The sequence below is a fragment of the Choloepus didactylus genome, chromosome 9 (genome assembly GCF_015220235.1).
Source record: "Choloepus didactylus isolate mChoDid1 chromosome 9, mChoDid1.pri, whole genome shotgun sequence".
NCBI lineage: Eukaryota > Metazoa > Chordata > Mammalia > Pilosa > Megalonychidae > Choloepus > Choloepus didactylus.
In genome coordinates, this window is record NC_051315.1 from 54787401 (window position 1) to 54813874 (window position 26474).

Genomic DNA, 26474 nt, shown 5'->3' on the forward strand with positions numbered 1-26474 from the left:
TGCAGGGTCTGCAGAAGAGCTTGCCCTGAGTGCTACAGCTGTTGATGCCACCTTGCTGCTGTGCACCCAGAGTGGCTCACGGTGACAGTAAGGCTGCCATCGAGGATGCCTGTACTCAAACAGTGACAAGTGGGAAGTCTTTCAAAGACCTCAGCATCTGAATCTCCCCTGGTCCTGGATCGGGCTCACAAAGGGGTTTGTGGTAGCTACCAACACTGTGACCTCTGAACCACAAGAAAGCACAGCAAAATTCTGCATATCCTGAGAGACACAGCATTGTGAGTTTTCAGTGGCCTACAGTATTGCAGACCAGAAGAACAAGCACAAAATCACTGAGAGTGCTTAGAACTAGCTACTGTCAACTGCTGATGGGGAGTGTTCCTAGAATTCCTTCCTTAATGTCATGCAATGGAAGAAATATATCACTGTGTGGGGGACAGAAAAATGAAACACCCAGAGACTAAGAAGGGAGACGGATCTGAGTGGGGTGAAGAAAGGAGTAAGTCTTTGATTGTCTAAGAACAATGATAAAAATTATAATAAGGAATAGTTTTATTTTAGAATGTGTGGAGTTACTTTAGTGTTGCTAGATAACATCATTATTTGCATGACTGAATTAAAGTTGTCAGAATTGATCTCATTTAGCTCTAGAGTTGGAAAAATTCCAAATTCATATAAGTGAAAAGGTGAGATATCAAGACAGTCAGGTTTCAATTTTTGTTTAGTAAGTTAACCTAGACTACATCTACAATACAAAAATTCTCCAGAAGATAAAGCAGCTCCCTTGAGAATTAACTTACGCCCTTCTGAAGAATGCCCTTTCTCTACAATACTACATTCCAGTAGAGATATACATATATCAAAAATGTATCAGAACAGTAACATTGTCTTTTCTGGAAACAAAGGTACATTGTGTAAACTTCTGCCAAACAATATATCTAATTTTTAATAATTAAGCAAGTTTCATAAAATACACAACTAATCAAAATTCATATTTCTGTACTACCAAGGAACGATAGCATACTAAGTTGAAAAAGAATACTAACCTCAGATGTTGCTACTTCAGTGAAGGTATTTAATGCCTGTTCAACACTGGATTTCTGTTTGGTAGCCATTAGGCAATAGTTTTCCATTATGCGAAGCTGCACATGACCCTGAACAGTCTGAGGTTTTAGCTCTTTGAGGAGTTTTTCTGCTGTCCTCACCGCTAACTGCACAGACTCTTGCTTCTCAGTTGAATTACTACATACAATGAAAAATAAATATCATGACTATTACTCATGAAGTAAAATTCACTGAGGTTAGAATCAGAGCTTTCTTACTTTTGTCATTTAAAAGTATTCCTTTTTGAAGAATATCATTCATTACTTCCTAATGCAAAGTGAAGCATAGTCACAATACTTTTTTTTTGAAACAAAATTAATAAAGCCTCAGTAAAACACCAAAAATTAATTTGCTCTGGAATGAAGACAAAAATAGGAAAATCTATATGTGGTTAATGTCTTAATTTTAGTTAACAAAAAAACTAAATATGGATAAGCGGAACCATATACAATTATCAGATGGTGTATCTATTAAGGAGGGGAAGGGAAGGAAAGGAAGAGAGAAAAGTAATTAACCTTGCTGAGGAGCCTATTGTATGTGTCAATATTTTATTTAATCCATACTGAATCTATTTTACTTAGGAGTAAACTGAAGCTCAAACAGTTACAGTAATTTGCCAAAGGTCACATAGCTAATAAATAGTAAACCTGGGATCTAAACCTAAGTTTGTCAGATATATAGTCTACTCTCCTCTTAACCATTTTGCCTCTCAGTAAAGAAACCATTTGTCTCTCGAAAGGTTGTAAATTTCAAGTATAATGACAATTTGAGCATTTAAGAACATTTTTTTTTAACATTACGTAAGTGTGTGTATATATTTGCCTTTTTTTTTTTTTAGGAAATTAAATGATGAATGCTCAAAGCCCAATCACTAAAGCCATTGGTCTTTTCCTCAGCCCTCAGGCTTTTAATCCTCTCTAAAGCATTTCACACTGTTGGCTGCCTTCCTCAGTTTCCCTCCTTTGGCTTCTGTAACAATATACAGTTTTTGGTTCCCTTTCCACCACACCGACTGTGCCTCTCTGACCTCCATATTCCCATCCTCTTATATCATGCCCCAAATTTAGTTCTCAGCCTTCTGTTACTATGTTCTCCTCTGAAAAAGAGGCCATTCATTGCAGCTCCAAGTACCCACTCTGTGCAGATGTCTTCCAAATCTGTATCTCCAGCTGTGACCTCCCTTCTGAGTTTGTATCTTTAACTGCTTGCCGAAGATGTGGATGGCCTGTGATTCCGTAACAATATGCTTAGCTTAACCTTCCCAAAACAAACATCAGGTAAAAATGACACTTGCCTGCCCTAGAACTTTTCAATGGTGTTTATAATCCAAGCCTAAACATCTGTCATTGAAACCTCTCAGCAATCTGGTTCTAATCTCTTCCCACTCCTCTGGGCATCATCCCCCAACTACCATGTGCTGCTATGATTTCTATGAATTCCTGTAACACTTAATATCTACTTAACCTACTGCTGTTTTGTTGCTTATTGAATAGTTTCAGGTATGAGTCTTGCCTCAGGTAAACTGCATGCCCCTGAAAGGTAGAAACCACCTCAAGCTTCCTCTACATCCCTTAGACAATTTTGAGGAGAGGATGCTCAACAAACTCAACAAATACAGATTAACACACACACAATCATTCATCAGCAGTATGCCACACGGGCTGGAAACAGGAGGTCCTAGGCCAGGTAAAAGTCCAAATTTTGGCCCTGCCATTCACTATTACATTAGCCAAGTTAACCCTCTGAGCACCATAACAAGGAGCTAATAAGAATGCTTTTTTCACAGTACTGTTGTAGGTAATAAGTGAGATAATGCACATATAGTATATGGCACATAACTACTATTTGTTAATTAATTCCCATTATTGTATGGACCTTTTTGCCAAAGTAAGCCAATTCTACAATTTATCATGTTTCTTACAGAGTTATTAGGAGAATGTCTTCATAAAATGTCTATGCTGATTTAAGAAACCTTCTAAAAGCAATTCATGCCTCTGTTTCAGAGAACAATTAATTTAGCTATAATTAATTCATTTGAACTTTCATTAGTGCTATCCTAGAATTTAGCTCTCTTTTGTAAAGTACCCCTGCTTATTATCACTGGCAAGTTTAAAAAAATAAAACAACAAAACAAAACAAAACACAAAAATATAATGCATTGAACACGACTCACCCCAGGTCCCCATCGAGATTTTCAAATACTTCACCTCCAATAGTTTCATTATCTGGATTCAAACAGATTTCTATCATGTTATAAAGGGCATTTTGGCCCCAGTCACTATCCTTCCGAGCTTTGTTAAAATGTCGAAGGGCATCGTTTGGGTCTCCAGTATACCTTGTATTTGTTTAAAAAAAATCATTTATATCAATCATAGACTACAAATTTTTAAGTAGTTTATAATCTGAATAGTAATAAAACTATTAACATTTAAAATGCAAATTTTTTGAATACAGATTCAAATGCAGATTTTTTGTGGATATTCTACTATATACACAATAAGGGGAAAAAACACACACACAAAAATACAATGTAGGATTTATTTGTCAATAGATTTACCAAAGATATAGTCCTCTACAGTAGAGAAATCCTGGCTCAAATTTTGCTCTGGAGTTACGTTTCTCAGCCATTAAGAAAAATCTTGGAACATCTTCAAGTTTTCCACATCTTCTTAAGAGATCAATTAAACGGGATAATGTCATATAATTATCTAAAAAAAAAGAACAGTTCAGATATGGACAATATTTGATATCTTTTGTTTTGATGGTTATAATCCTACATTATTAAGGTATAATTTATTTCAAATGAAGTAAAATTTAGATAAAAGCAAAGAAGTTTCAGGAGCTATAAACCCCTGAAGAGACTGTTGGGCTCGGCCAATCAGCATGAAGAAGGTCTAAACAGGCAAATCTATAGAAACATAAATTTGTTGTAGCTCACTTTTCAATCATTCTTGGGACAAAAATCTAGAAATAATCTCTGCCTTGGTAATCTAGACTCTAACTTCAAAATTCAGGAGAATTGACTGGGTTGCAAATCACTGTCTGTCTCTGAGACCCATTTCCCATTTACTGTTGATAGGGAGGGGGAGAGAACAGTACATTTTAACAATAATGTTTGAGGTGGGAAATTAGAAATCTTACTCCAGACTTTCTTTAATATACCACACAGTAGTTTACCATAGTATAACCCTAACATATTAGTCCCAGTATTTTAATTTTATTTTACCACCTTCTAAAAAACATTAATTCAGTTCTTTGTTCAGGTATAAATTTCTGGCAGTTCCTTGAAAGTTATTTTCTCCTAATTCTATCCAGTTCTCTCTCATCACTGGTATACCAAGTTTTGAGAATAATTTAATAAAACTTTTTTTAGGACTGTCAAAATAATGCCTGTATACTGCAGAAAATTTGGAAAAAGGCAGAAAAGTGTAAAGAAGAAAACAAACAAAAATCAGTCATATTCCTACCAGCTAGAGAGTACCTCAATTTGATGAATGTTCCTTATGGATTTTTAGAATATGATAGTCCTATGATGGCCTGGAGCGGAAAGAACCTAGAGACCAGAGTAGTCAAGAAACTGGACTACTCCAGGTGAGAGGTGATGAGGGTCTTATTTAAAGCATCAGACTAGGAGAAGCTGGAATGCATGTGACAGTGAGTTTTTCAGTAGATAGGGTTGATGGCACTTGTTAACCAATTAGTCAGGTAGTGGTGAAGGGAAGACTGGAAGAAGATCTGGACATTGAGAGAGAAAAGGGTTTATCTGTCAAGAGAGCAGCAATTAAATCTATAAGGAACTTTGTCAACTAGCTAGGTTATAAACTGGATTCCGAAATAAAACAATCTTAATATGAAGTATAAGATATGCTACTGAGGAGGAACAATAACACATACATAAAATGAGTGCTCTATGTTTTAGAACAATTCTGACAAAACAGATGAGTAGAAAAGTCTGTAAAGTCCTATTAGGGATAAAACATAAAACACAAGCTTAAATACATAAAATACCACATAGATAATAAAAGTTTACTTGAAATTTTACATTTTTTAAATGAACTTTGTATTTCATAGTCATTCATTGATCTGGTCAACTAGTAAACATCTGCTTTGTATCATCTATGTGCCTGAAGCTGTGTCTGACACTGGGGACATGAGATGAATACAATTTGATCCCTAAATGTGAGAAGTTTGCAGTCTAATGGAAAAGGTGAATATGTACACAAATTTTTGGCAAAATACTATAAGTGACAAAGAGATAACTCTAAGGGCATGAAATGACCCATCATTTGGATGATCAACTCATCCCAGTTTGCCTAGGACTATCTCTCTCTCAGTTCTGGGAAACTCTTTAGGAAGTCCCACATTACAGGGACTCTCTCATTCTTGGGAAACCCTGGACACTTAGTCACATAAGATCACATAAGGCAGCTTATCACGTGGGTAGTGGCAGTGGGGTTGCAGGTTTTTTGGGAGGGAAGGGTCATTGTGGATTATGTGTTGGCAAAGGCAGAGAGGAAGGATGAGAATGGGAAAATGCATTATGGACAAAAGGAAAAGAAAAACACACAAAGACTTGAAGGTGTGGCTGTAAGTAATTTGGGATTGCTGGAGTTCAATATCCTTTATAAATGAATTTATAAATGAATTTATTTTATATTTTGTTTATAAACAAGCAGTCCAAAGTAGCCAGTCCACTAAGCCACATTTACTCATATTTATTTGAAAAAGATGCTAGTGCCAAGTAACAGAAATCTGGATGAGACAAAATTCACATGACACACCAGGGCTTTTTCAAAATCTCATAAAACTATAATGTGTGAAGGCAATATCACTGCCAACAGCTTAAAATATTCACAAGGGGAGAAATCTGTTTTTTAAAGAAAATAGGTTGGATCATTCACTCAGAAGGAAAAGCTGTGAAACAGAACAGTTCGAGTTACACAGAGTGAAAATATTATGTGCATAACCTTTAAATGGCAGTTCAGAGAAGGGGAAAAGGACAGAACAGAGTCTAGAACTCAAGGTAGAAATGGTGGAAAAAAATGAATAAGGTCTGAAAAAAGTAAGAGCAGGTTGGGGTAAGGTGAGGTCAGGAGATGGGTCCTTATTCTAGACTCTAGAGTGAAAAGAAGAGGTAAGATGGTAATATAATTAACACTGTTCTTTTAAATAACTTCTTACTATAAATTGGAACCAACTGGGCAAGAAACAATGACATAGCCTGAGGCAGTCCAAAGGTAGGAGAAAATCTGAAAAGGTAATAAAAATAAAAAGAAATTAAAAGGTTGATGTTACTATTAAAAACGGATGTGCTTGCTCCCTTTCAATCTCTGCCCTAACTGGGGTATCTTATTTTTAAGTAGAAAGTGCTATTCTCTAAAATAAAAACTTTTTTTATTAAAAGCGTTGGTCAGCATAACACAGTTCTTTGAGTTGCCCTTCTAGAAGTAAAGCCACCTCTGTGTCCACACTGCCTTAACCAGTAAATGTGACTACCTGTGGCATCATCCTGAGACAAAGGCATTAGGATTTAGAAGAACTGAAACATAGCTCTTGTGCTTCCCTGCAATTTCAAACCCACTTTAGTGACACGTAAAAGTGACATTCATCTGAAGTTCGAATGAAAACCTCCTTCCTTCCCTCTTCCCTCCTCTTGTCTCCTCTCTTCTTTCCTTCCACCCTCCCATCCTTTATCCCACCCAATATTTATTGAGCATCAACTTGTCCCAGATACTATTCTAAGTCCTGGACACACAGATGTAGACAAATGAAGTTCCTGACCACTTGATGCTTGTGTTCTATTATTTACAGTTATGTTTAATAAGGGCTATACAAAATAAAACTAAAATAACAGGGTAAAAGGATGGAGAACAATAAGGGGTGCTATTATATACAGGATGGTCATGGAAGTACTGGAGTAGAGACCTGAATGAAAGAAAGTAGCAGCATATGGATATTTGCGAGGAACATATTCCAGGAAGAGAGAATGGCAAATTAAAAGATTCAAGGCAATAACTTGCTTGGGTAGGTGGTAACCTAATATGTTTCCCCTTTCTTCTTTACAATCAAAATTCTGATTTTATTCTATGTGGCACTATGTTCAGTTAAAAGATGATATTTTCCATCTGCTTTTGCAGCCATGGAGGTGCTTCTGGCAAGGATTTTTTTATTCAAGAAAAAGATTCACCTGGAAGTTATACCCCTTAGCCCACCTCTACTCCCACCTTCCCCATCAATCTCCTGGAATACAGACACAATGCCAAAGCTGCAGTGGTCATCTTGGACCATGAGGTGATACTTAGAATGGAAGCTGGGCAATAACTGTGGAGCAAAAAGAAAAAGGATTCAGGTTTCCTGCTGATACTGTGCAACCTTCATCATTCCCTGGATAGTGTACCTTTGGACTTCTTTCACATAGGAGAAAAATAAAAGTACTAATTTTTTAAGCCACTATGATTTTTTTTGGGGGGGGCGAGGGGAGTCTCTCCTACTTTCAGCTGAAAACACTTCTAAACTATCTGGAGGCAAGGAATAGAAACAGATGAGTTTTGAGGGTGTTGCAATAATCCAGGTGAAAGAAGCTCACGGCTTAGACCAGGGTAGTAATAGCATTGGAGATGGCAAAAAGCAGTGGGATTCAGGGATGTGCTGATGGATTGGGTGAATGGTGACACCCTTTACTGAGATGAAGAATAGAGAAGATTTGGCAGGATGCATTCTATTTTGGACATGTTAAGTTTGTGATCCCTTCAGACATCTGTGTAGAATGCAAGCAGGCAGTGGTGTTTAAGTGTCAGGACTAGAGATATATATTTAGAAGACATCAGCATACATGTGGGATAAGAAGTTCTGGAACAGAATGGCAAAACCTAGGGAGAAAATATATAAAAATAAGAGGCCTAGAGCATTCTAATATTTACAGATCATAAAGAGAAGATGGATCCAGCAAAGGAGACTGTGAAACATAGTGCCCAACTGCAGAGAAGAAAAACAAGGTGGGTTTAGCATCACAAAAAAACAAGTGAAGCAAGTCTTTCATGATGGAGGGAGGTGCTGGGGGAACTGTGTCAAATAACGATGACAGGTCACATAAGCAGAGAACTGAGAATTAAACATTGGGTTAGGCAACATGGGGTCATCAGTTAGACTGCAGAAACAGCTCCCTGGGAGTGCAGGGTAGACAGCCTGTCTGGAGGAGAAATTTGCTATAAAGGTGTTTGGAGGAATGGAGCAGTTAGTGGAAGGGGATGGAGAGTTAAGAGTTGATTTTTATTGATCGATTCATTTAAAACAGGGAGATATCACAGAATGTTTGTATGTTGATTAGTAAAAAATTGATGCAGGAGAGAATAACTGTAGGAGTTAAGCCCTTTTCTAGGTATCTAGTAGACATGGGGAGAAGCTGGCTGCAGATAGGTCCTTCAGAAGACAAAGCCTAGAGAAAGCGGTTCCTTGTATTTTCTCAGTGAAGTAAGAAGCAAGATTTTTAGCTGAGAACAAGGGAGAAAGGGTGTTGGAAGTTTGAGGAGTGAGGAGAAAGCATAAAAAGCAGCCTGAGTCAGTGAATCCATAGGAGCAATATCAGATTGCCAGGCAGCTCCTGAGGGCCCACTTGAGGTCTGTGGTTAATTTAAGGCGAAACTTGTAAATGGCACAGCATTTTCCTTAGGGTCATTTCAGCTGCTCAAGTGCAGATGTGGAATAAGCAGAGTGTTGGATTCAACCAGAGTGAGGGCTTTTCCAAGGCAGATAACAGCCAAAAAGAGGAGAAAGAGAGCTGATTACATTAGAATAAATATAATCAGAGCATGTTTACCTGGTTTGCGTTCTAAAAGCTGTTGTAAATGAAACACTGCTTGTTCATAGTCCTGTTTTCTGAACATGAGATCAGCCATCATCTATAAAGGTAAAAGTTGGTTCTAAAAATATTGCCATGTTTTCTTTAAAGCATATTCTTCTTACTGGGACTTAGCACTATGAATATACATATGAAAAATATGAGGCAGGCAAAGTATTATATCCAAGAGTCATTAAAAGTTCAAGTACATCTTGGGAAGATTAGTTCTGAGATCAGTGTAACAGAAGATAAAGATGTGAAACAGAGCACATTGTTCACAAAACTGTATTTTTAGCAAAAAAAATATGTTTCAAATGGTTATTATAAAAATGAGAATTTGAAGTGAATTGCATACTCTAAGTGCTATCATAGAAAAGATGTTTCACTGGATTTGGCTAAAATGACAATGAGATGATTAAGAAAAAAGGAAAAAAATAAAAAACAACACTCTTAAATTCTAAAAATTTCAAAGGAACTTAAAACAAGCAAGACCTACTGAGATTTCTCATTTTATGTTTTAACAGGGAGACTGCTTATATTTCTCTTTGTAGTTATAATAATAACTTTGAATGAATCTCACAAAATGGCATGGACAGAGATGTTTGAAAAGCTAAGAAATACTTCAACTGAAGTAAAAATGAGAATGAAAAGCTAGAACTCAATTATTTAAAACAGTCTTAGAAAGACACCTGAAAGTTGTGTCTGTAACTCCAAAAGTCCCATTGAAACTCTTAAATTGGTCCAGCAGTCTAAGTACTTTAAAGTTAGTTGGTAGCAAATTACAGCTTTACCACATGAACTCCACCTGACCAAGCATCCCTGAGGCATAAAGAATAATTAACTAGGCCCCAAAGGGCAAGCAAAGGCCTGGGCTGAGTTTATTTCATTCTTACAAATAAAATGCTAACAATTCTTGGTCTTTATTGGTAAAATGTGCTAATACTGTTAGGAATACGTTATTACTTCCAAAAGCCAACACAAAACATGCCTCTCCGTCTGGTATTAGCTGTACCATGTGAAATCTGAATATGAAACAAATCTGCATCTGCAGCACTGACGTCTCTTGGACTGACCATGGCAGCAGCCTCGTTATCCTGGTCGGTCTGCAGGAGGAGGGCACAGTGCCGCAGGCAGGCGTCGGGGTCGCCCTGCGCCAGGTACAACCGGGCCAGCTCCAACATGATCTACAGAGAAAGAGTCAGGTTAGGCAGAAGCTGTTTGGAATAAAAAGTGGATCAGGTACATGTCTGGAAACAGATTAAACTTTGGTTGACTAAAAGTTCTTGAGCTGAAAATGTCAAGTACAATAGGCAGGAAAAGTACATCATCTCTATTTTCTCTCATAGAGCTAAAAAAAAGAAAGAATGAAAAGGAAAGGAAGGTGGTGACTAGGTAGAAGAGTGGAGAGTTAGGCGTTGTGAAGAGAAGACTGATCTTAAAATCAGGAGACTGGATTCTAGTCCCAGCTTCGTCATGGGGCTGAGTCATTTTTAACCCCTTGAACCTGTTTCATTTGTAAAATAAAAAGCCAGAAGCAGGTTTAAACTAGGATTCCAACTCTTCTGGCCACCACTGAAAAAGACAGCAGTTTCGCTATGCTTTACTAAAGATTATTCTGCCCTACAACTGAAAGACAGGTACTAATTTTAAAATGCTTGATCTTAAACTTTAAATTATAGAATATGGCCATCTTTTATTCTACTCCTTCTGTATTACTTAAGTAGTCATTTATTAGATTATTTTAAAAAATTTATCCTCTATCAAGAAAATCTGAGGGTTGTAATGACATTTCAGTTTTTATAATAACTATATATATATATATATTATTTTTTCTATACCAATATAGTCTTTAACTCTATTCTCACACTGTACCACTACTTGAGGTCAGAGATTCAGTGTAATTATTTCTGGATTCTTAACACCCAACAGTAATGGAAATACAGAGTATACAATAGCTGTTTAGTAAACTGAACCAAAGCATCCAGATCCAGTTATTTATGTAGGATTAAGAGAAGCTGTTTTACAGTGACTATTAAAACACAAGATGAATATCAAAAAACAAAGAACCTGCAGGTTTACTTTACATTACTTTTTTCATAATAATATTTTAGACTCTAGCAGTCTTTTTTTTTTTTTTTTTTTTGAATTTTTTCATGTGCATGTGACTCTAGCAGTCTTAATTTAAGGCATCAGGCAAGTATTTTACAGACTTTCCAGAGACAATATTAATTTTTTAACTTGTATTTTTGTTCAATTTCTTTTCAAGTCTTCTTAATAGTAAGCTGGTGAGAATTTTACATTTTCAGAAATTAGATGACATCTGGAATAAAAGGTGATTAAAATTTTGTAAAGGTACTGACCTTATTATCTGTTTCACAATGAACAAGAGCCTCTTTATAAAACTTAATTGCTTTTTCATAGTCTCTCTGAGCAACAGAATGTTTTGCAATCTCTGCACAAATTTCAGCTGCTAAGTGTTTCTGTGCAGGGACTGCATCTGGCTGTTCAATCTGAACACGTTTTAGTACTCGAGCTTGTAGTTCTCGAGCCTAGAAGAAATAAGGACAAAAAGGAATAAGAAAATTGAAAAGAAATAAAATAATTCTCAGTAACTCACACATAGTATAATTTTACAGATTTATTTAAGCATTGCTGATCCTTAATCTAGCAAAACCTGAGCCAAAGAAAATGTCTTCTTGAGATTGCGAATGCATTTGTTTGCAAAGGAGCCAATATGCACTTATCTTTCCAAAAAAAAATAGTATAAAATTACTTAGTCAGGTTCCACTATTATAAAGACATGTAAAGGTAGCTCATTAACTAGGAAATGCAACCATGAAATAAATATTTGAAGAAGATGCTTAGATGTTGTAATTAAATAAATTAAAACAAAATGTTTATTAAGCTAATAAAATAATAAGTATATAAAAATTATTAAATCCAATATTGGCAGGTTTCAGGGAATAAGTGCATTCATATACTGCTGAAGACATATGAATTAGCCCACTAATTCTGGAGTGCACATAGCAACACCGTAAAACTGTAAAACAACTTCGTTATTTCACTCTTGAGAAAGTATTAAGGAAATAACATAGAAGAAATAAAGGAAACAAACATGTTGTCTGGGGTAAAGAAAATACAATCTCTGTTATTCATAATAAAAACAAATAGTAACAACCAAACAAAAACAACCTGGAAGCAACCCAAATGTCTAATGATACAAAATGGCTAATCCAGCGATGGTGTGTTTATATACACATATAGCCCTAGGCAGAGACACTCTATAAGGAGGTGGAGGCCTTCCTTAGGGTAAGAACGTAGAGCAGGTTGCTAAGTTAAGAAGAATATCAGCATTTCCACCCACCCATCCGGTTTCTGGAACACAGGGATCTCCCTTTAATAAGTGACAGAGAACTCCTAGGCTTCAGGCCTTCATAAAACAATTTAACTTTGAAACATAGGTATCTGTTGACTTATACCTTCATTTAACAAACAGCAAATGCCTACCATGTGCAACACACTATATTACATACAGGACACCCTGCTGGGGATGCTGCCAAAATGCTGGTTGACAATTGGCATTTTTGAAGATGGTCTCAAGTAGTGTTTTTTAAAACTATATGTCATGATATCAGTTTGGGGGAGGCGTCAGAATAGGCATTCTGAAAGCAGGATTAGAAAATATCAATGTATAGAGCATATGGCAAAGGTAAATAACACTGTTTCATGAATTTTTTATCTGTTACATAAATTGTGTGTAAAAGTACAGCTATATGTGTGCATTTGTGTGTTATGGGTTATATATATATATATGCATATTGTCTAAGTATGTAGTTACACATACACATACACACACAGTTCACAGCCAAAAACTTTTGGAATAACTGGTCTGAATAGGGTGATTATACGTCTCAGTTTGGCCATGACAATAACTGTTAACATCTGTTATCTGAGCCTAATTATTAACACTACCCTTTTTCCCTCTCAAAAGTATTCTGGTTTAGATGACAAACTATATGGTCAGCCTAGGTAAGTCTAAGTACACAATGCATTCCTAGGTATTCTAAATTATATTTCTGTAACAAGTAAATCTCTAGAAATCATTAGCTTAGTTCCCTAGAGAAACACATTTATGAGTTAGATTTTCATGTGATGCTTTGTCATTTTCTTAAAGGTTATTAACCAGGGGGAAATTTTTGAGGAAAAGTATTTTGCATTTTCTATTAAATACATTTTATAAAAGAATGTTCAATTTCTGTAAGAGTACATACGATGATCACTGGGAAACATCTTTATACAGAATTCATTACTAGGAATAAAACTTCCATGAATAATTGATATGATTCTCTTTATCCAACAGGAATTATGTTAAACCCATGTTTTCCTTGGATTCCAGAAAGACCAGAGCTAATTTAATTTTCCTTTGCAGTGATTATATTAGGCTTAATTGTCAACATATTTAAGTTTTCCTCCCCCTTTCTATGTTATGATCTATATTGTTATAAGTTCTTTCAAATCCTTGGGTAGAATGAAACGTAGGTATAAACAAACATCTAATTTCTAGACTTTAAAATTTTCCCTTTCTATTTTAATAGACTTACGGTATACACTTCTTATCAAAGACCACCTCAAAATAAAATATATCAATTAAATCAGAATATCACCTTAATTTTTATGATGAATATGAAACCATACATCTTGTCTTGGAAAAACCTAGACAAATGAATGCTAACTGAAACCAGCAAAAATAACTATAACCTGGACATACTGATTACAACTATGTAAAATTAAGTTTCCACAATGGTAAGAGTAAAAATGGATCAAAGAATCATAAAATAATTATTGTTTTATGACATAAAGTTTCTTTATTTCTGATTTATTTAGATTTTATTTTCTCAGAAAAGATCATTAATTTATTAAAAAGTGATTTTTCCTATAACTGTTATTGCAATTAAAGAGTTACATCAATCTATATTTTCTTTTAGTCATTCAACACAAATTTTGAGCACCTCTTATGGTGGGCAGACTTTAAGGTGGCTTCCATAATCCCCACCTCTTGGAGTTCACCTACTTGTATAATCCCCTTTCAGTATCTAAGCAGGAATTGTGGCTTGCTTGTAACTAACAGAAGATGGAAAATGTGATGGGATGTGAACATCATGATTATATTATAGAATAAGACTTGCTCTTCTTAGCAGACTCACTCTAGAGACTTTCGCCTTTGATAGCTTTGAATAACTAACTGGCCATGTTAACAGGCACACAAAGCAAGGAACTAAGGATCCTCTAGGATCTAAGATGGCTTCTAGTCCCAGCAACCAAGAAGCTGGGGCCCCCATTCTTACAGCCTCAAGGAAAGGAGTTCTGCCAACAACCTGTGTGGGCTTGTAAGTGGACCCTTTCCCAATCAAATGTCTATATTAGACCCAATCCTGGCTGACACGTTGATTATAACCTTGCAGCGGATCCAGTTTAAGCCATGCCCAGACTTCTGACCCACAGAATCCATGATGTTAAATGTGTGTATTGTCTTAAGGCACTAAATTTGTGGTAATCTGTTACGTAACATTGAAAACTAATACAATCTATTATGGGGAAAGCATTTGCTAGGGTTACAAACACAAGACTCTGCCTGTACTCATGGAAATTCCAATTTTGGAAGAGGAGACAGATAATGAAATAACTACATCAAATTATGATAATTTTATGGCTGAGAAATACTGGTTGCCAGGAAGTACATAATCAGGAACCTAGCCTAGTCTTAGAGTTCAGAAAAGACTGAACGAGTAGTAGTTAGCCTGTTGAGTTTGGGAGATGGAAAGGGTTGAGGGGATGGGATGGGGTGCAGGCATGTGGTTAAGAATGTAAGTGAAACTATTGCTTGATCAAATAATCAGAAGAACTATACAGCTGAAAAAGATACAGAGAATTTACAACAGGTAAGCCTGTTAAATAATATTTTATCCTAAAGGCAAAGTGTAGCTAGTACTACATGTTTATAAGCAATAGAGCGACAGGGTAAGGCTTGTCATTTAGAAAGCTCACTCTGGTATTGTTGTGAAGTACTGGCTGGAGTGGAGTAAGATTGGAAGTTAGCCAGCCACTGAGTAGTCTGGGCAAAAGATAAAGATGAGCAGGGCTAAAAGATGGCAGAGAGAGATGAAGAGATGTAGAGTTATTTCAGAAGTCTGAAATTTTTAGAAAATAGAATTGATAAGACCTGGGGCTTTCCTAATCTGCCAGTTTTGCCACTTCCTAAAATGTTTAGCAATTACTCAAAACACTATAATGGCACTCCTAAATTCCATAATGATGTGGTTATTTAAACTCAATAAATAGTTGATGAATAAATGAATTCAAAATGTCAGAAACTTTGATTCCACTTATAAGTTTCTGTTTGAATTGTACCTTAAAATTACACTTTATAGGTCATCTAGGGTTAGATGCAATTCTCTACCATGTGGTTTAGAAAACAAGGATAAAACAAACACACCAATGATTAAGGGTTACTAAACATTGGCCTAATTGCTCAAAGCTGAGGATTATATTTTAACGAAATCATTTAAGTTTAGAAGGGTGTTACAGAAACTAAATAGTCCAAGCCAATTCATTCACAACTAGAAGACAAAATTATGTTGGATATTGCTGCTGAAATGCAAAGTCAATGTATATTAACCATGGTTAGAAAAACTCAAAACCAAACATTTAATAAATTATTTGCAGAATACAGAATTCTCCTGGGTACCATAAAAATCAGGTCAAAAAGGTAGCAAACAGTGTGGTATCATGGAAAGCATGTAGGGTTAGTTGTGAGGTGCTTTGTGTTAGTAGTGGAAGGTACATCACGCTTTCCCACTAACCAGCTGTGTGCTTGTGGGTAAATACTCTCCATGGGCTACTTCTTTATTTAGAAAGTTAAGAACAGTAATACATGACCTACTTGCTAACCACAGAGACCTGTTATTTCTAACATATCACAGGAACTCACATAAATAGAAGAGAATGATAGAAAAATGGTGTAGATCTTTTCAGAAATATAAAGCATTTAAAAAGGCAAGCAAATTATCAATTTCATCTTTTTTATCCAGAAAGTAGACAATTGCAAAGCAAATCAGACCCTGCTCGGGAACATTAATGTACCTCTAAGGAACTGGGAAGTAAGATCATCTCTCTCAGAGCTAAGCTATGAAATCAACACATAATGAATTGGGGCAGAGATAGGCAAAACTCACTGTAATGAGATAGCATACCTACCAGTCCTACAAGCTCTGAAAATATGACAGTTTTAACATTTCAAGAATAAATGATCTATTCATAAGGAGAACTAGCGCTAACAGTTAATGGAAATATAAAATGGAGAGATATTAAAGATTATTAGCATCGATGCAAGAAATGTTAGGAGTGAGGTATGTCCTACTGTTTCTCTGGTATATGATAGGAAGAAAGTTATCTGAGTTATGTAAATGGCTCTTATTCTTGACTCCATGTTTATGCAGTAACCTTTAAATAAATTTGATTTCAGTTTTTTTTTTATGGAGATGATGTGCTTGCTAGTCAGGACAACAAGAAGGCCATCTATTCAATGGCTATTTTTCTCAATGTTCAGTCATAAATTGGTATTGTTTCTTCAGAGCTTGGCTAAGATGAATTCAATCATGTCAATGACCACATTAAGATTTTGGGACTCCATGGATAAGAAGTGAAGTAACCACAATAAATGTCACATCATGAGGACCAGGGTAAAAGCTAGTATTTCCCAGGCAATACTGGTTTGTTCTCATTGCAAGATTATATTGGATTCCTATATAGTCAAAGAAAATGTATGCCAAAATATATACCTTTGGTTGTGACAGTTCTAAAAATAGGGTACAGGAATGTGTTCCAGATATCAGACGGAAGGTAGGTGATGGTTGGTATATAAAAAAAATCTCAAAATACTAAATAAAAGTATAAGTTCTAAAAAACAAAGACAGATAAATAGATATAGAAACACTGGCAAAAGAATACACTTTTCACATAAAATTTCCAGATATTTATCATTACATACTACCTGTCTAAAGGATTCTTTAAAAGCCTATCAGTGTCTGGCACTAGAGGGGAAACATCTCTTGAAACATATCACATTGTGCTCACTATTAACAAAGAATAGTTTCAAACCAGCAACAGTACTAGCAAAGATTAAAAAAATAATAATACATCATGGTATTACTTAAGTGCACGAGGAGCTGCCATTTCTGAAAAGCAGAGTGGAGTGATCTATCATCTCATGAGCCAAAGATCAGAATTGGAACCTGCCATGAGAATCTCAATGGAAAACCAGTTCTCAGTTTGAAACCCAGAGGTGCCAGGACAAACCAGAGGTAGACTGGACCTTACAAGGACAGCAGCCTAGCTCCCACAGTCTCCAAATGGATTACAGTGAGCAGGTGCCATTGTTTATGTCTAAACAAGGGAGGGTTAAACCTTCTCTGGAAGAAGATAATATTATCTGCAGATACTATAATTGTTTTATATACAATATTAGGTATTAAGTCAAATATGACTAGCTAGACTTGCCAAACAAAATGCATGATTGAAAAACCAAGGTGATAAATGGATACAGAAAAAGATCCACAGATGGAGTTAGATGAAAAGACCTTTAAGATATTTACAATTATTAAGTTCAAGAAAAGACAGGAAGATACGGAGAAGATACATAAAAACATAAAAAAGTCAGAGAATTGGAATCTAAAGAATCAAATGGAAAATCCAGAATTGTAAAAAACAGTATCTGAAACAAACATTAGAGATTTATGGGACACAATAAAAGAACACAGAGTGGGGTGGGAAGAGAGAGAGATCAAGACAGAAGCAATGTTTGAAGAGATAATCTTTGAGAATTTTCCTAAATTAACGAGAGAGAGAGATGTACACACAGATTCAAGAAGTTTTGCTAATCCCAAGCAAGGTAAATACAAAGAAAAGGACAGCTCCATACAGCATAGTAACATGTGCTGAACATAAAAGACAAAAAGAAAATTTTAAAAGAACCAGAGGAAAAAAACACATATTACCCTCAAAGAAGCAACAATAACACTGACAATCATTTTCAACAGACATGATCAAACCAGAAGACAACAGAATGATCTTACTGCAAAGCTCAAATTCTATATCCAGCAGATGTATCCTTCAATACTACTGGTGAAATAAAGTTAATTTCATATGAGAACTGAGAAAAATTGTCACCAATAAATCTGCAAAAAATAAAATAAAATAACTAAGAGAATTCTTCAGACAGAAGGAAAATGATCCCAAAACAAAACAAGGAATTTCAGGAAGAAACAAAGGTCAATGGAAAGGGTAAATACATGGGTAAATATGAAGGAATACTAACTGAGTATTGAGTTTACAGAGTGTATAAACAATAATAATAAAGTTTCATGGGTGTTTAAAATAAAATACAGCAATGGAAAAGACAGAGTGGGGGAAATGGAATTAGATTGAGTAAGAAAAGGGTGTATGTGGTAATCTAGCTAACACAAAAAAGCAGTAAAAGGACGTATAAATAACAAACTAATAGAGGGAAAAATGGAGTAAAAAGATTTAATTAATCCAGAAAAAACTATGAAATTAAAAAAAAATGAGAACTTACAGTGTTCAAGAGAAAAATAAGAGATACAAACTCAAATATTATCCATGTTTGATATAAACAAATGAATATTCTAATGAAAAGACTAAGATTTTCAGTCTTATTATATGCTGCTTATGAAAGACAGATCTTAAATATGAAGACACAGAAAGGTTGAAGGTAAACAGATAAAAAAAATACACCATGGAAGTGCTAATTCAAAGAAGAAAATTTAAAGTAGCTATATTAACATCAGAGAAAGGAGACATTAAACAAGAAGTGTTACTAGAAGAGGGACATTTTATAATTATAAAGTGGTTAATTGATCAGGAAGTTATTGCAGTTCTAAATCTTGGTGCATCCAATAGAACTTATAAATAAATGAAGCAAAAATACGCAGGATTAAAAGCAGAAAGACATATCCACAATCACACTGAAAGACTTTATCATATCTCCTATAATTATACAGACAAAAAGCAAACAATAACACCACCACCCTAAGAATAGAGAAGAGATGAATAAATCGACATGTTGAACTAAGCATGCACTCATGCCAGGAACACATTGTTTCAAATCCACATGGAACATTTACCAAAAGTGATTATAATGTAGGACATAAAACAAGTTTCAACAAATTTCAAAGGATTGAATCATTCAGAGTCGGTCTCTGCCCAAGGGGAATTAAGCTAGAAATCTGAATCAAAAAGACAACTGCAAAATTGAACCATTTGGAAACTGAACACTACACTTTAAAATAACCCATGGGTCAAAGAAGCCATCAAAGCGGAAATGAGGAAATATTATGAACTGAATAATAATAAACTTGCAGGATGTGATAAAGCAGTGTTTAGAAAGAAATTTCCACCTTAAATGAATATATTAGAACAAAGGCTGAAAACCCATGACCTAAAATGCTACTTCAAGAAGCTAGAAAAACATCAACAGGTCAAACCCAAAAAAAGTAAAAGAAAATAACTAATAAGGCAAAAGTAAACACTGAATGAAGCCAAAAATAGCCAAAAGTTGGTTCTTTAAAAACATTAATAAAACTAATAAGCCCCTGGCATAACTAATCATTAAAAAAGGAAAAAAATAACCATATCAGGACTGTAAAAGAGGACATTTTTACAGAACTTGCAGACATCCAAAGACAATAAGATATGAACAAATTTATGCTAATAAATTGTGCAATTTATTGAAATGAACAAATTTGAAAAACATAACTATCCAAACTGACACAGTAAGAAATTTCAAAATGCACACTGAAATCTATTAAAAAGGTTGAATCCATTAATAAAAACCTTCCATCTAAGGACCCTTGAGGCCCTGGCAGTTTTAATAGTGAATTGGTCCAAACATTAAAGAAACTGCATCAGTCTTATAGCTCAATCTGCCTCATGAACATAGATGCACAAATCCTGAACAAAAAATATCAGTGTATCTAATCAAGCAATCTCTTCAAAAAGTTACAATCAAGTGATGTTTATTCTAGGAATATAAGGGTGGTTTAATATATGAAAATCCACTTAATATACAACAGTAACAGAAAAAAAGGAGAAAAATCATAAGAGCATCTTGATAAATGCAGAAAGCACAGTCAATAAAATTTAACGGTCATTTATGAAAAAAACTGCCAACTAGGAATTAAGAAATTGTCAAAAAACATCAACCACTTAGGAATAAATCTAATGAAATGTATACAAGACCTCTATTTTGAAACCACAAAATATTAAGAGAAATTAGAGAAGATCTAAGTAAATGGTGGAAGAAAAATCCGAGATCAAATCCTGACTATGTCACTAGTCATGTGACTTTATGCACGTTATTACACCAAATTTCCTCTGTAGAACAAGATTAAAAATACCAACCTTACTTGATTGCTACAATAATTAGAAATTATATATTTACACTGTATAATCCATAGGCATTCAATCATTTCTATTTTGGCATGTTTTCTGTGACTGTTGAGCCAAAAGAAATGTGGCATATTCTCTTCCTGCCCATCACCCACTCCACAACCACATTCACGAACAAGTGATTTACCTGTTTTAATGAAGTGACTGCATCATCAGGTCTTTGCATTTGACTATAAACTTTTGCTAGAAGAACTTGAGAGCGTCCATCCTCCATGAGAGCTGACAATTCATTTACTATGAAAGAATGGAATATATTGAAACCAAATGCTCATTTTAAATAAATGTTTACATTTTTCTATAATTTTTCAAATTGTTCATTTGAGAAAATGATTTTGAAAAATAGTTAATAAAGTTGAATTTTTTCAGTTAACTGAATAATATCCAAATTAAAAATAAGATTTAGACAATAAACAATAGATCAAAGCCAGATGAAGAAACGTGGGTCTCCAGTAAGGGTAACAACATGAGTAAACATAAATGCGAGTGCTACTGTATTTTTGGTTCGTAACCACATTTGTTACTTCCTACTGATCTAAAAGGCAAATATATCCAATGTAATGATAAATCAGTGGTGTTAGGACTCCTAATGTATAAACGTGCAATGTGTGACAAGAACTACAAAACCGTTGGCAGATGGAGAGGTGGAGGAACATAGGTTGCGTATACTATTGAAGTTAAGTTGGTATCAAGGAAAACAAGATTGCTATAGATTTAGGATATTAAATTTAAGCCTCATGGTAACTATAAAGAAAATACTGGAGAATATGCAAGCTCATAGAGACAGAAGTTAGGGTACAGGTTGCCAGTGGTGGAGAATGGGAGGAATGGGAAGTTAATGCATAGAGTGTAAGGTTTCTATTTGTGGAGATGGGAAACTTTTAGTGATGGAACATGGTGAGGGTACTGCAACATTGTGAATTTGATTAATCCCACTGATTGGTATGCTTGGGAGTGATTAAGATGGGAAATTTTGTGTTGTATAAATGTTCCCACAATTAAAAAAAAATAGAATAAAGAGACAATGGTAATTAAATAGAATACATGATCCTGGACAGGTTCTTAAAACAGAGGAGAAAAAGTCCAAAAGGACATTAATGGAACATATGAAAAAACTGGAATATAGACTATAAACTTTATATCAATGTTAAATTTCTTGAACTGGATAACTGCCCTTAAGGTGTTTACATAAGAGAATATCATTGGTCTTAGGAAATAAAAATGGCTGTCTTAAGTATTCAAGGAACATACTGTAGACAACCTACATTCAAGAGTTCAGCAAATGGATTGAAAGGTATGTGGGTGGATGGATGGATGAAAATGTATGTATGTATGGAAAGATATAGATGGATTGATAAATGGATAGATAGAATGATACGGCAAATGTGGAAAATGTTAAAATTGGTGGTTCTGGGTATCTGTGTGTGGGGTAGGGGAGTGGGATCTGCTGAAATTCTCTGTATGGTGTTTGCATTATTTTTGCAACTGTTCTGTAAGTTTAAAAGCATTTCTACATAAAAGGTTAAAAAATAAGATTTAGGATAAAAACTGGCTGGAAGAAAAACGAAAGAACAATTAGAGGTTTTTCTTAGACATATATTAAGAGATGACAATCTAACAACACAAATAATTTTAATTTACAGTCCGAAATGAATAAAAATTTGTGTTTCTTAAAGGCATTGAAAGACAAACTAGATCAGTTGGTACATGCAATTAAGAAGATAACTGCTATTTTTAAAATCTACTGAGAAGCAGTATAGTGTAGTCACTAAGAGCAATAAATCTGATGCCAACCAGCTGCTTTCAAATCTAGTCTTCAGCCTTTATTAGGTACTTAATCTTCAGCAAGATAATTAACCTCTCTCTGCCTGCCTTTCATCTGTAAAATAGGGAAACCAATAATACCTACCCTATAAGGTTGTTGTAAGATTTTAAAAAGTTAGTAAGTTAACCTGTGTAAAGAACTTAAAGTCTGCTATATGGTAAGTGCTATCTAAGTATTTGGTCTCATATTTTGTGATCCATGAGCCACAAAAGAACCCTAGATAACTAATGAAGATAAATTTCTTCCACCATTTATTGAGTGCATAGTTCATGCCACACTGTTAAAAGTGGTTTATATACATTATTTCTTTAAAATCACAACCTGGGAGGCCAGTTTTATTATTGTTATTTCACAGATAAGAAAGGTTCTAAAGTGAGAACAAGGAACAGGAGGCTGTAACAGGGTGAGAGAGAGGAGAGTATAAGAAATCAGAGAAGCAACAGAAAGCCGAGTGAAGGGCCATGTAAGGATTTTGGCTGAACTCTGCAGGCAATGAATGAGGAGACAACAGTAAGCCTGAGCCAAGTCATTTCATGATCTGACTTACTTTTTATTTTTCTTTTTTTTTTTAAGCCTCAATATTGCTGCCCTGTTGGGTAAGGCTGTGGCGGGGGTGTGGAGGTTGAAGAAGGAAGCAGGGAAACCAGCTAGGAGGCTACTGCTCTATTAAGAGACGAAGGCAGCTTGGATGAGGGCAATAACACAGGAAAAGGTAAGATGTAGTAGGATTCTGCATATAGTCCAAAAGAGGGCAAGAGTGGGTGCAAGGATTTTGGCTCCTAGCAACTAAAAGAAGGATTAAATCATTATTGAGATGAAGAAGGCTGTATGTGGAAAAGACATGTGAAGAAGATTGGGGGTTCAGTTTTAGATATGTTAAGTATAAGATGATTATTAGAACCCAGGTGTGCTATTTATTAGCTAGGTGAACCTGGACACATCAAGAAAATGGGTCTCAGATTGCTAATTTCAAAATGGGAATATTTATATTTGCTTCAAAGGTTAATGCCTTAATGAGAAAGTATATAATGAAAGCATATGAAGGAATCTAAGTAGATCATTGGATCTGCTCAGCAAATATTTATTAAATGAATTATACCCAATGAAATGAAAACACATGCTACTTGAATCTCTTTCCCTCTATATCCACTTAAAACACTGACACACATTTCAGGCCTTCTGTAATGTTTCACAGCAAGATCTGACAGGCTCATAACATATTTTTATAGAGTTAATCACATTTTATACATTAAATGCATTCATAATTAGGAAAATTTAAGCACCAACTTTATGAGCTATTAGTTAAAGTATACTTAGCAACTATAAATTCATCAAAACTAAATCAAAAGACCATTTTGGAAATATTAAAAAATTTAGAGCAGGCTTGCCCTAGCATGTACCAAACATATTTTAAAGCTATAGTAAACATGGTATAAGCAAAAGAAAAGAAAAATAACTGAGTGGATGGGACAAAACAAAGATTCCCCAAATCAGAGTCACATATATGAAGAAACTTATTATATGATAAAGGTGGCATTTCAATAAATAGCACTGGAATAAAATTGACTATCCATTTGGGAAACAATATGATTAAAGATGCATATGGATTAAAGTAAATGGATTAATGTTTTCAAGATAAAAACATAAAACTACAAAAATACTAGGAAAATACAGGGAAATTTTTTAAAACATGAGGGTTAGTAAGCATTTTCTGAACATGATAAGAAATTTGGAAACCAAAAAAGGAAAAGATTAGCAGATATGACTAAATTATCATTAAATATTCTATTTGACCAAAGATACAATAAACAAATTTGACAAAAAAACAAAAACAAAAACAAAACAAAACAAAAGGATACCCGGGGAGAAAATATCTGCAACATGAATACCAGGTAAAGAATTAAAGGTAAAGGCTGAATGAACAATTCCTAGAAGAAAATATGATCTCTATAAACATAAAATGATACCTAACTTCAACTGTCAAAGAGATGCAAATTAAAATAACAAGCATTCTTTTCTCTATGATTAATACTACTTAATGTTGGGATATTTCTAGCTAAGGAAGAACAATTGGGCAAGATTTCATTCTAAGAAGTATACAGATATATAAAAAAAGTGTTTATCTCAGTATTGTTTCTAGTTTTTCTCCAATCCAAATGTCCATCAATAGGGGGAGTCATCAAATAAATTATGGTATCAACCTACAGTGAAATACTCTACATATGATAAAAAGAATAAAGAAGAGCTGTATTTGACAACATGAAGTGAAATTATTAAATGAAAAAGGTATGTTGCACAACTACAGGTATAATATAATCCTATTTAAGTAGAAAAAATGGTACGTAATTTTGTTTGTGAGAGAGACAAAGACGGGCGGGGAGACTGGGATGATACATAAACTGCCAAATGTAATTTTCTCGGAAGAGTGGGAGAGTTCACGACTTTCATTCACTTCTCTAATCTTTAAATTCTGGTAATAAGGAAACTACAGATTTTCTTAAAAATAAACATCTTTAAAAAGTAAATTTGTACAAACATGTAAGAAGGCAATGTTACAGTATCCAATTAAATTTTAATTGCACATACCCTTTTATTCAGTATCTTGGTTTTAAGAAATATGAGCAAGTGTACGGCAAGGAATGAGATACAAGGATATTCATTGTAGCATGGTTTATAATATAAAAACAATGGAAACAAACCAAATGTACAACAGTCGGGGAAAGTTATATAACTTACGTAGTTATGGGATATTATGATGCCATTAGATAGAAATCTTTCTATCTACCATACTGACATCAACTACATCTGGGACACAATGTATGTGGAAAAATGCAGAATAGGAAGAAGAATCCAATTTTGAAAAGGAAAAGTATGCATATTACATTTATTACATTTATTATTTACATTTATGTATACAGATATAATTAGTATATTCAACAAAACACAAAAATGATTACTGCTAGGGGAGTGGTCTGAGAATGGGGTAGGTGGAATTCACAGGAGGAACAGGAGACTTCCAAGTTATATTTTTTTATAGTGTTAAGTTTTTAAAAACAATTATGTATTACTTTAAAAAATGCAAATAGTAAAAATATGTTTACTAATTTAAATAGGAGAGGTAGTTGCAATATAAACGAAATTCCAATTTTGGAAAGTATCTTTCTATACTTCTATAATACAATTAACTGTTACATGAATCTATCAGATTCCCAAGTACCTTGTTTTAGTAGAGAGGCATTCTGATAAGTGAAACAAGAAATATATGTATTTATCTCAACCCTTCATATGCATCACATGCACACATATAAAATACTTAGAACACAAATTATACACTTATATAATATAAAGGTAAAATATATCATATATATCAGGTATACTTTTTTCTCAAATCAGAAAGACTTTCATACCAGGTTCATGAGCTAAAGCATGTTGAAGAACTTTCTCTGCTTTGTCATACCACTTCAATTTTAATAAAAGCTCAGCCAGGTCATAGCAAAGATAATTCTGTTGCCCACTTTTCAGAGCGGCTTCATAGTAAGTGATTGCCTAAACAAAACCCATTTAAGTTAAGGAAAAAAATCAAAGAGAATGGTATTCAAGTATAGATATTTTATACATTACATACTTAAGAGCATATACATAATTAGAAATAACTTGGGACATTCTCAGCCATGTCCTAAGAATATACTGCACTAAAGTATTTCATTTTTCTTGGAGAATTAAACATCACACAAGTCAACTAACATTTATGTTAATTATTTAAATAACAGTACTTGGTGAAATCAAGTTTACAGATTTTATTTGAGGCCAGTGAGCCTTACTGAACACTAATACTTTGCTAAATGTTGTATATATGTTCAATAATTACCAGGAATAGGGCAAATATTTAACAGCTAAAAGAAAATCCATTGTCTTTACTAGAAAAAATATAACGAGAAGTAAATGTCTACCCAAAATTGGTTCAACAGAAGGGACATTTATCATGCTTTGTCATAAAATGAAAGAGACAAAAGAATAGCAACTTTATTGTAATTGGTTTGGTGTCAAAGATTTTAGGTGCAAAATGGAGTCTGAAGTAAATTCTAGGTCCAATCTTTGAAAAATGCAGCAATGAAGAATCAAAGACACTGAGAAAGCTTTTAACACAAATTCAGTGTGAATATAAATGTGGAGTTTACATCCATCAAT

General features: G+C 34.5%; 1 protein-coding gene across 3 annotated transcripts in view; it reads right to left on the reverse strand.

The window, feature by feature from the left end:
* Positions 1–26474, reverse strand: part of TTC21B (tetratricopeptide repeat domain 21B) — a 79683-nt gene that overhangs the window by 18136 nt on the left and 35073 nt on the right. For all 3 annotated transcript variants that reach the window (XM_037849608.1, XM_037849609.1, XM_037849610.1), the window contains 8 exons: positions 25694–25832; positions 20592–20698; positions 11302–11490; positions 10015–10125; positions 8921–9002; positions 3662–3812; positions 3278–3439; positions 1047–1242 (listed from right to left, as the gene is read on the reverse strand). In XM_037849608.1, the coding sequence (XP_037705536.1) occupies positions 1047–1242; positions 3278–3439; positions 3662–3812; positions 8921–9002; positions 10015–10125; positions 11302–11490; positions 20592–20698; positions 25694–25832 (1137 nt within the window). The remainder of the gene's footprint in view (positions 1–1046; positions 1243–3277; positions 3440–3661; positions 3813–8920; positions 9003–10014; positions 10126–11301; positions 11491–20591; positions 20699–25693; positions 25833–26474) is intronic.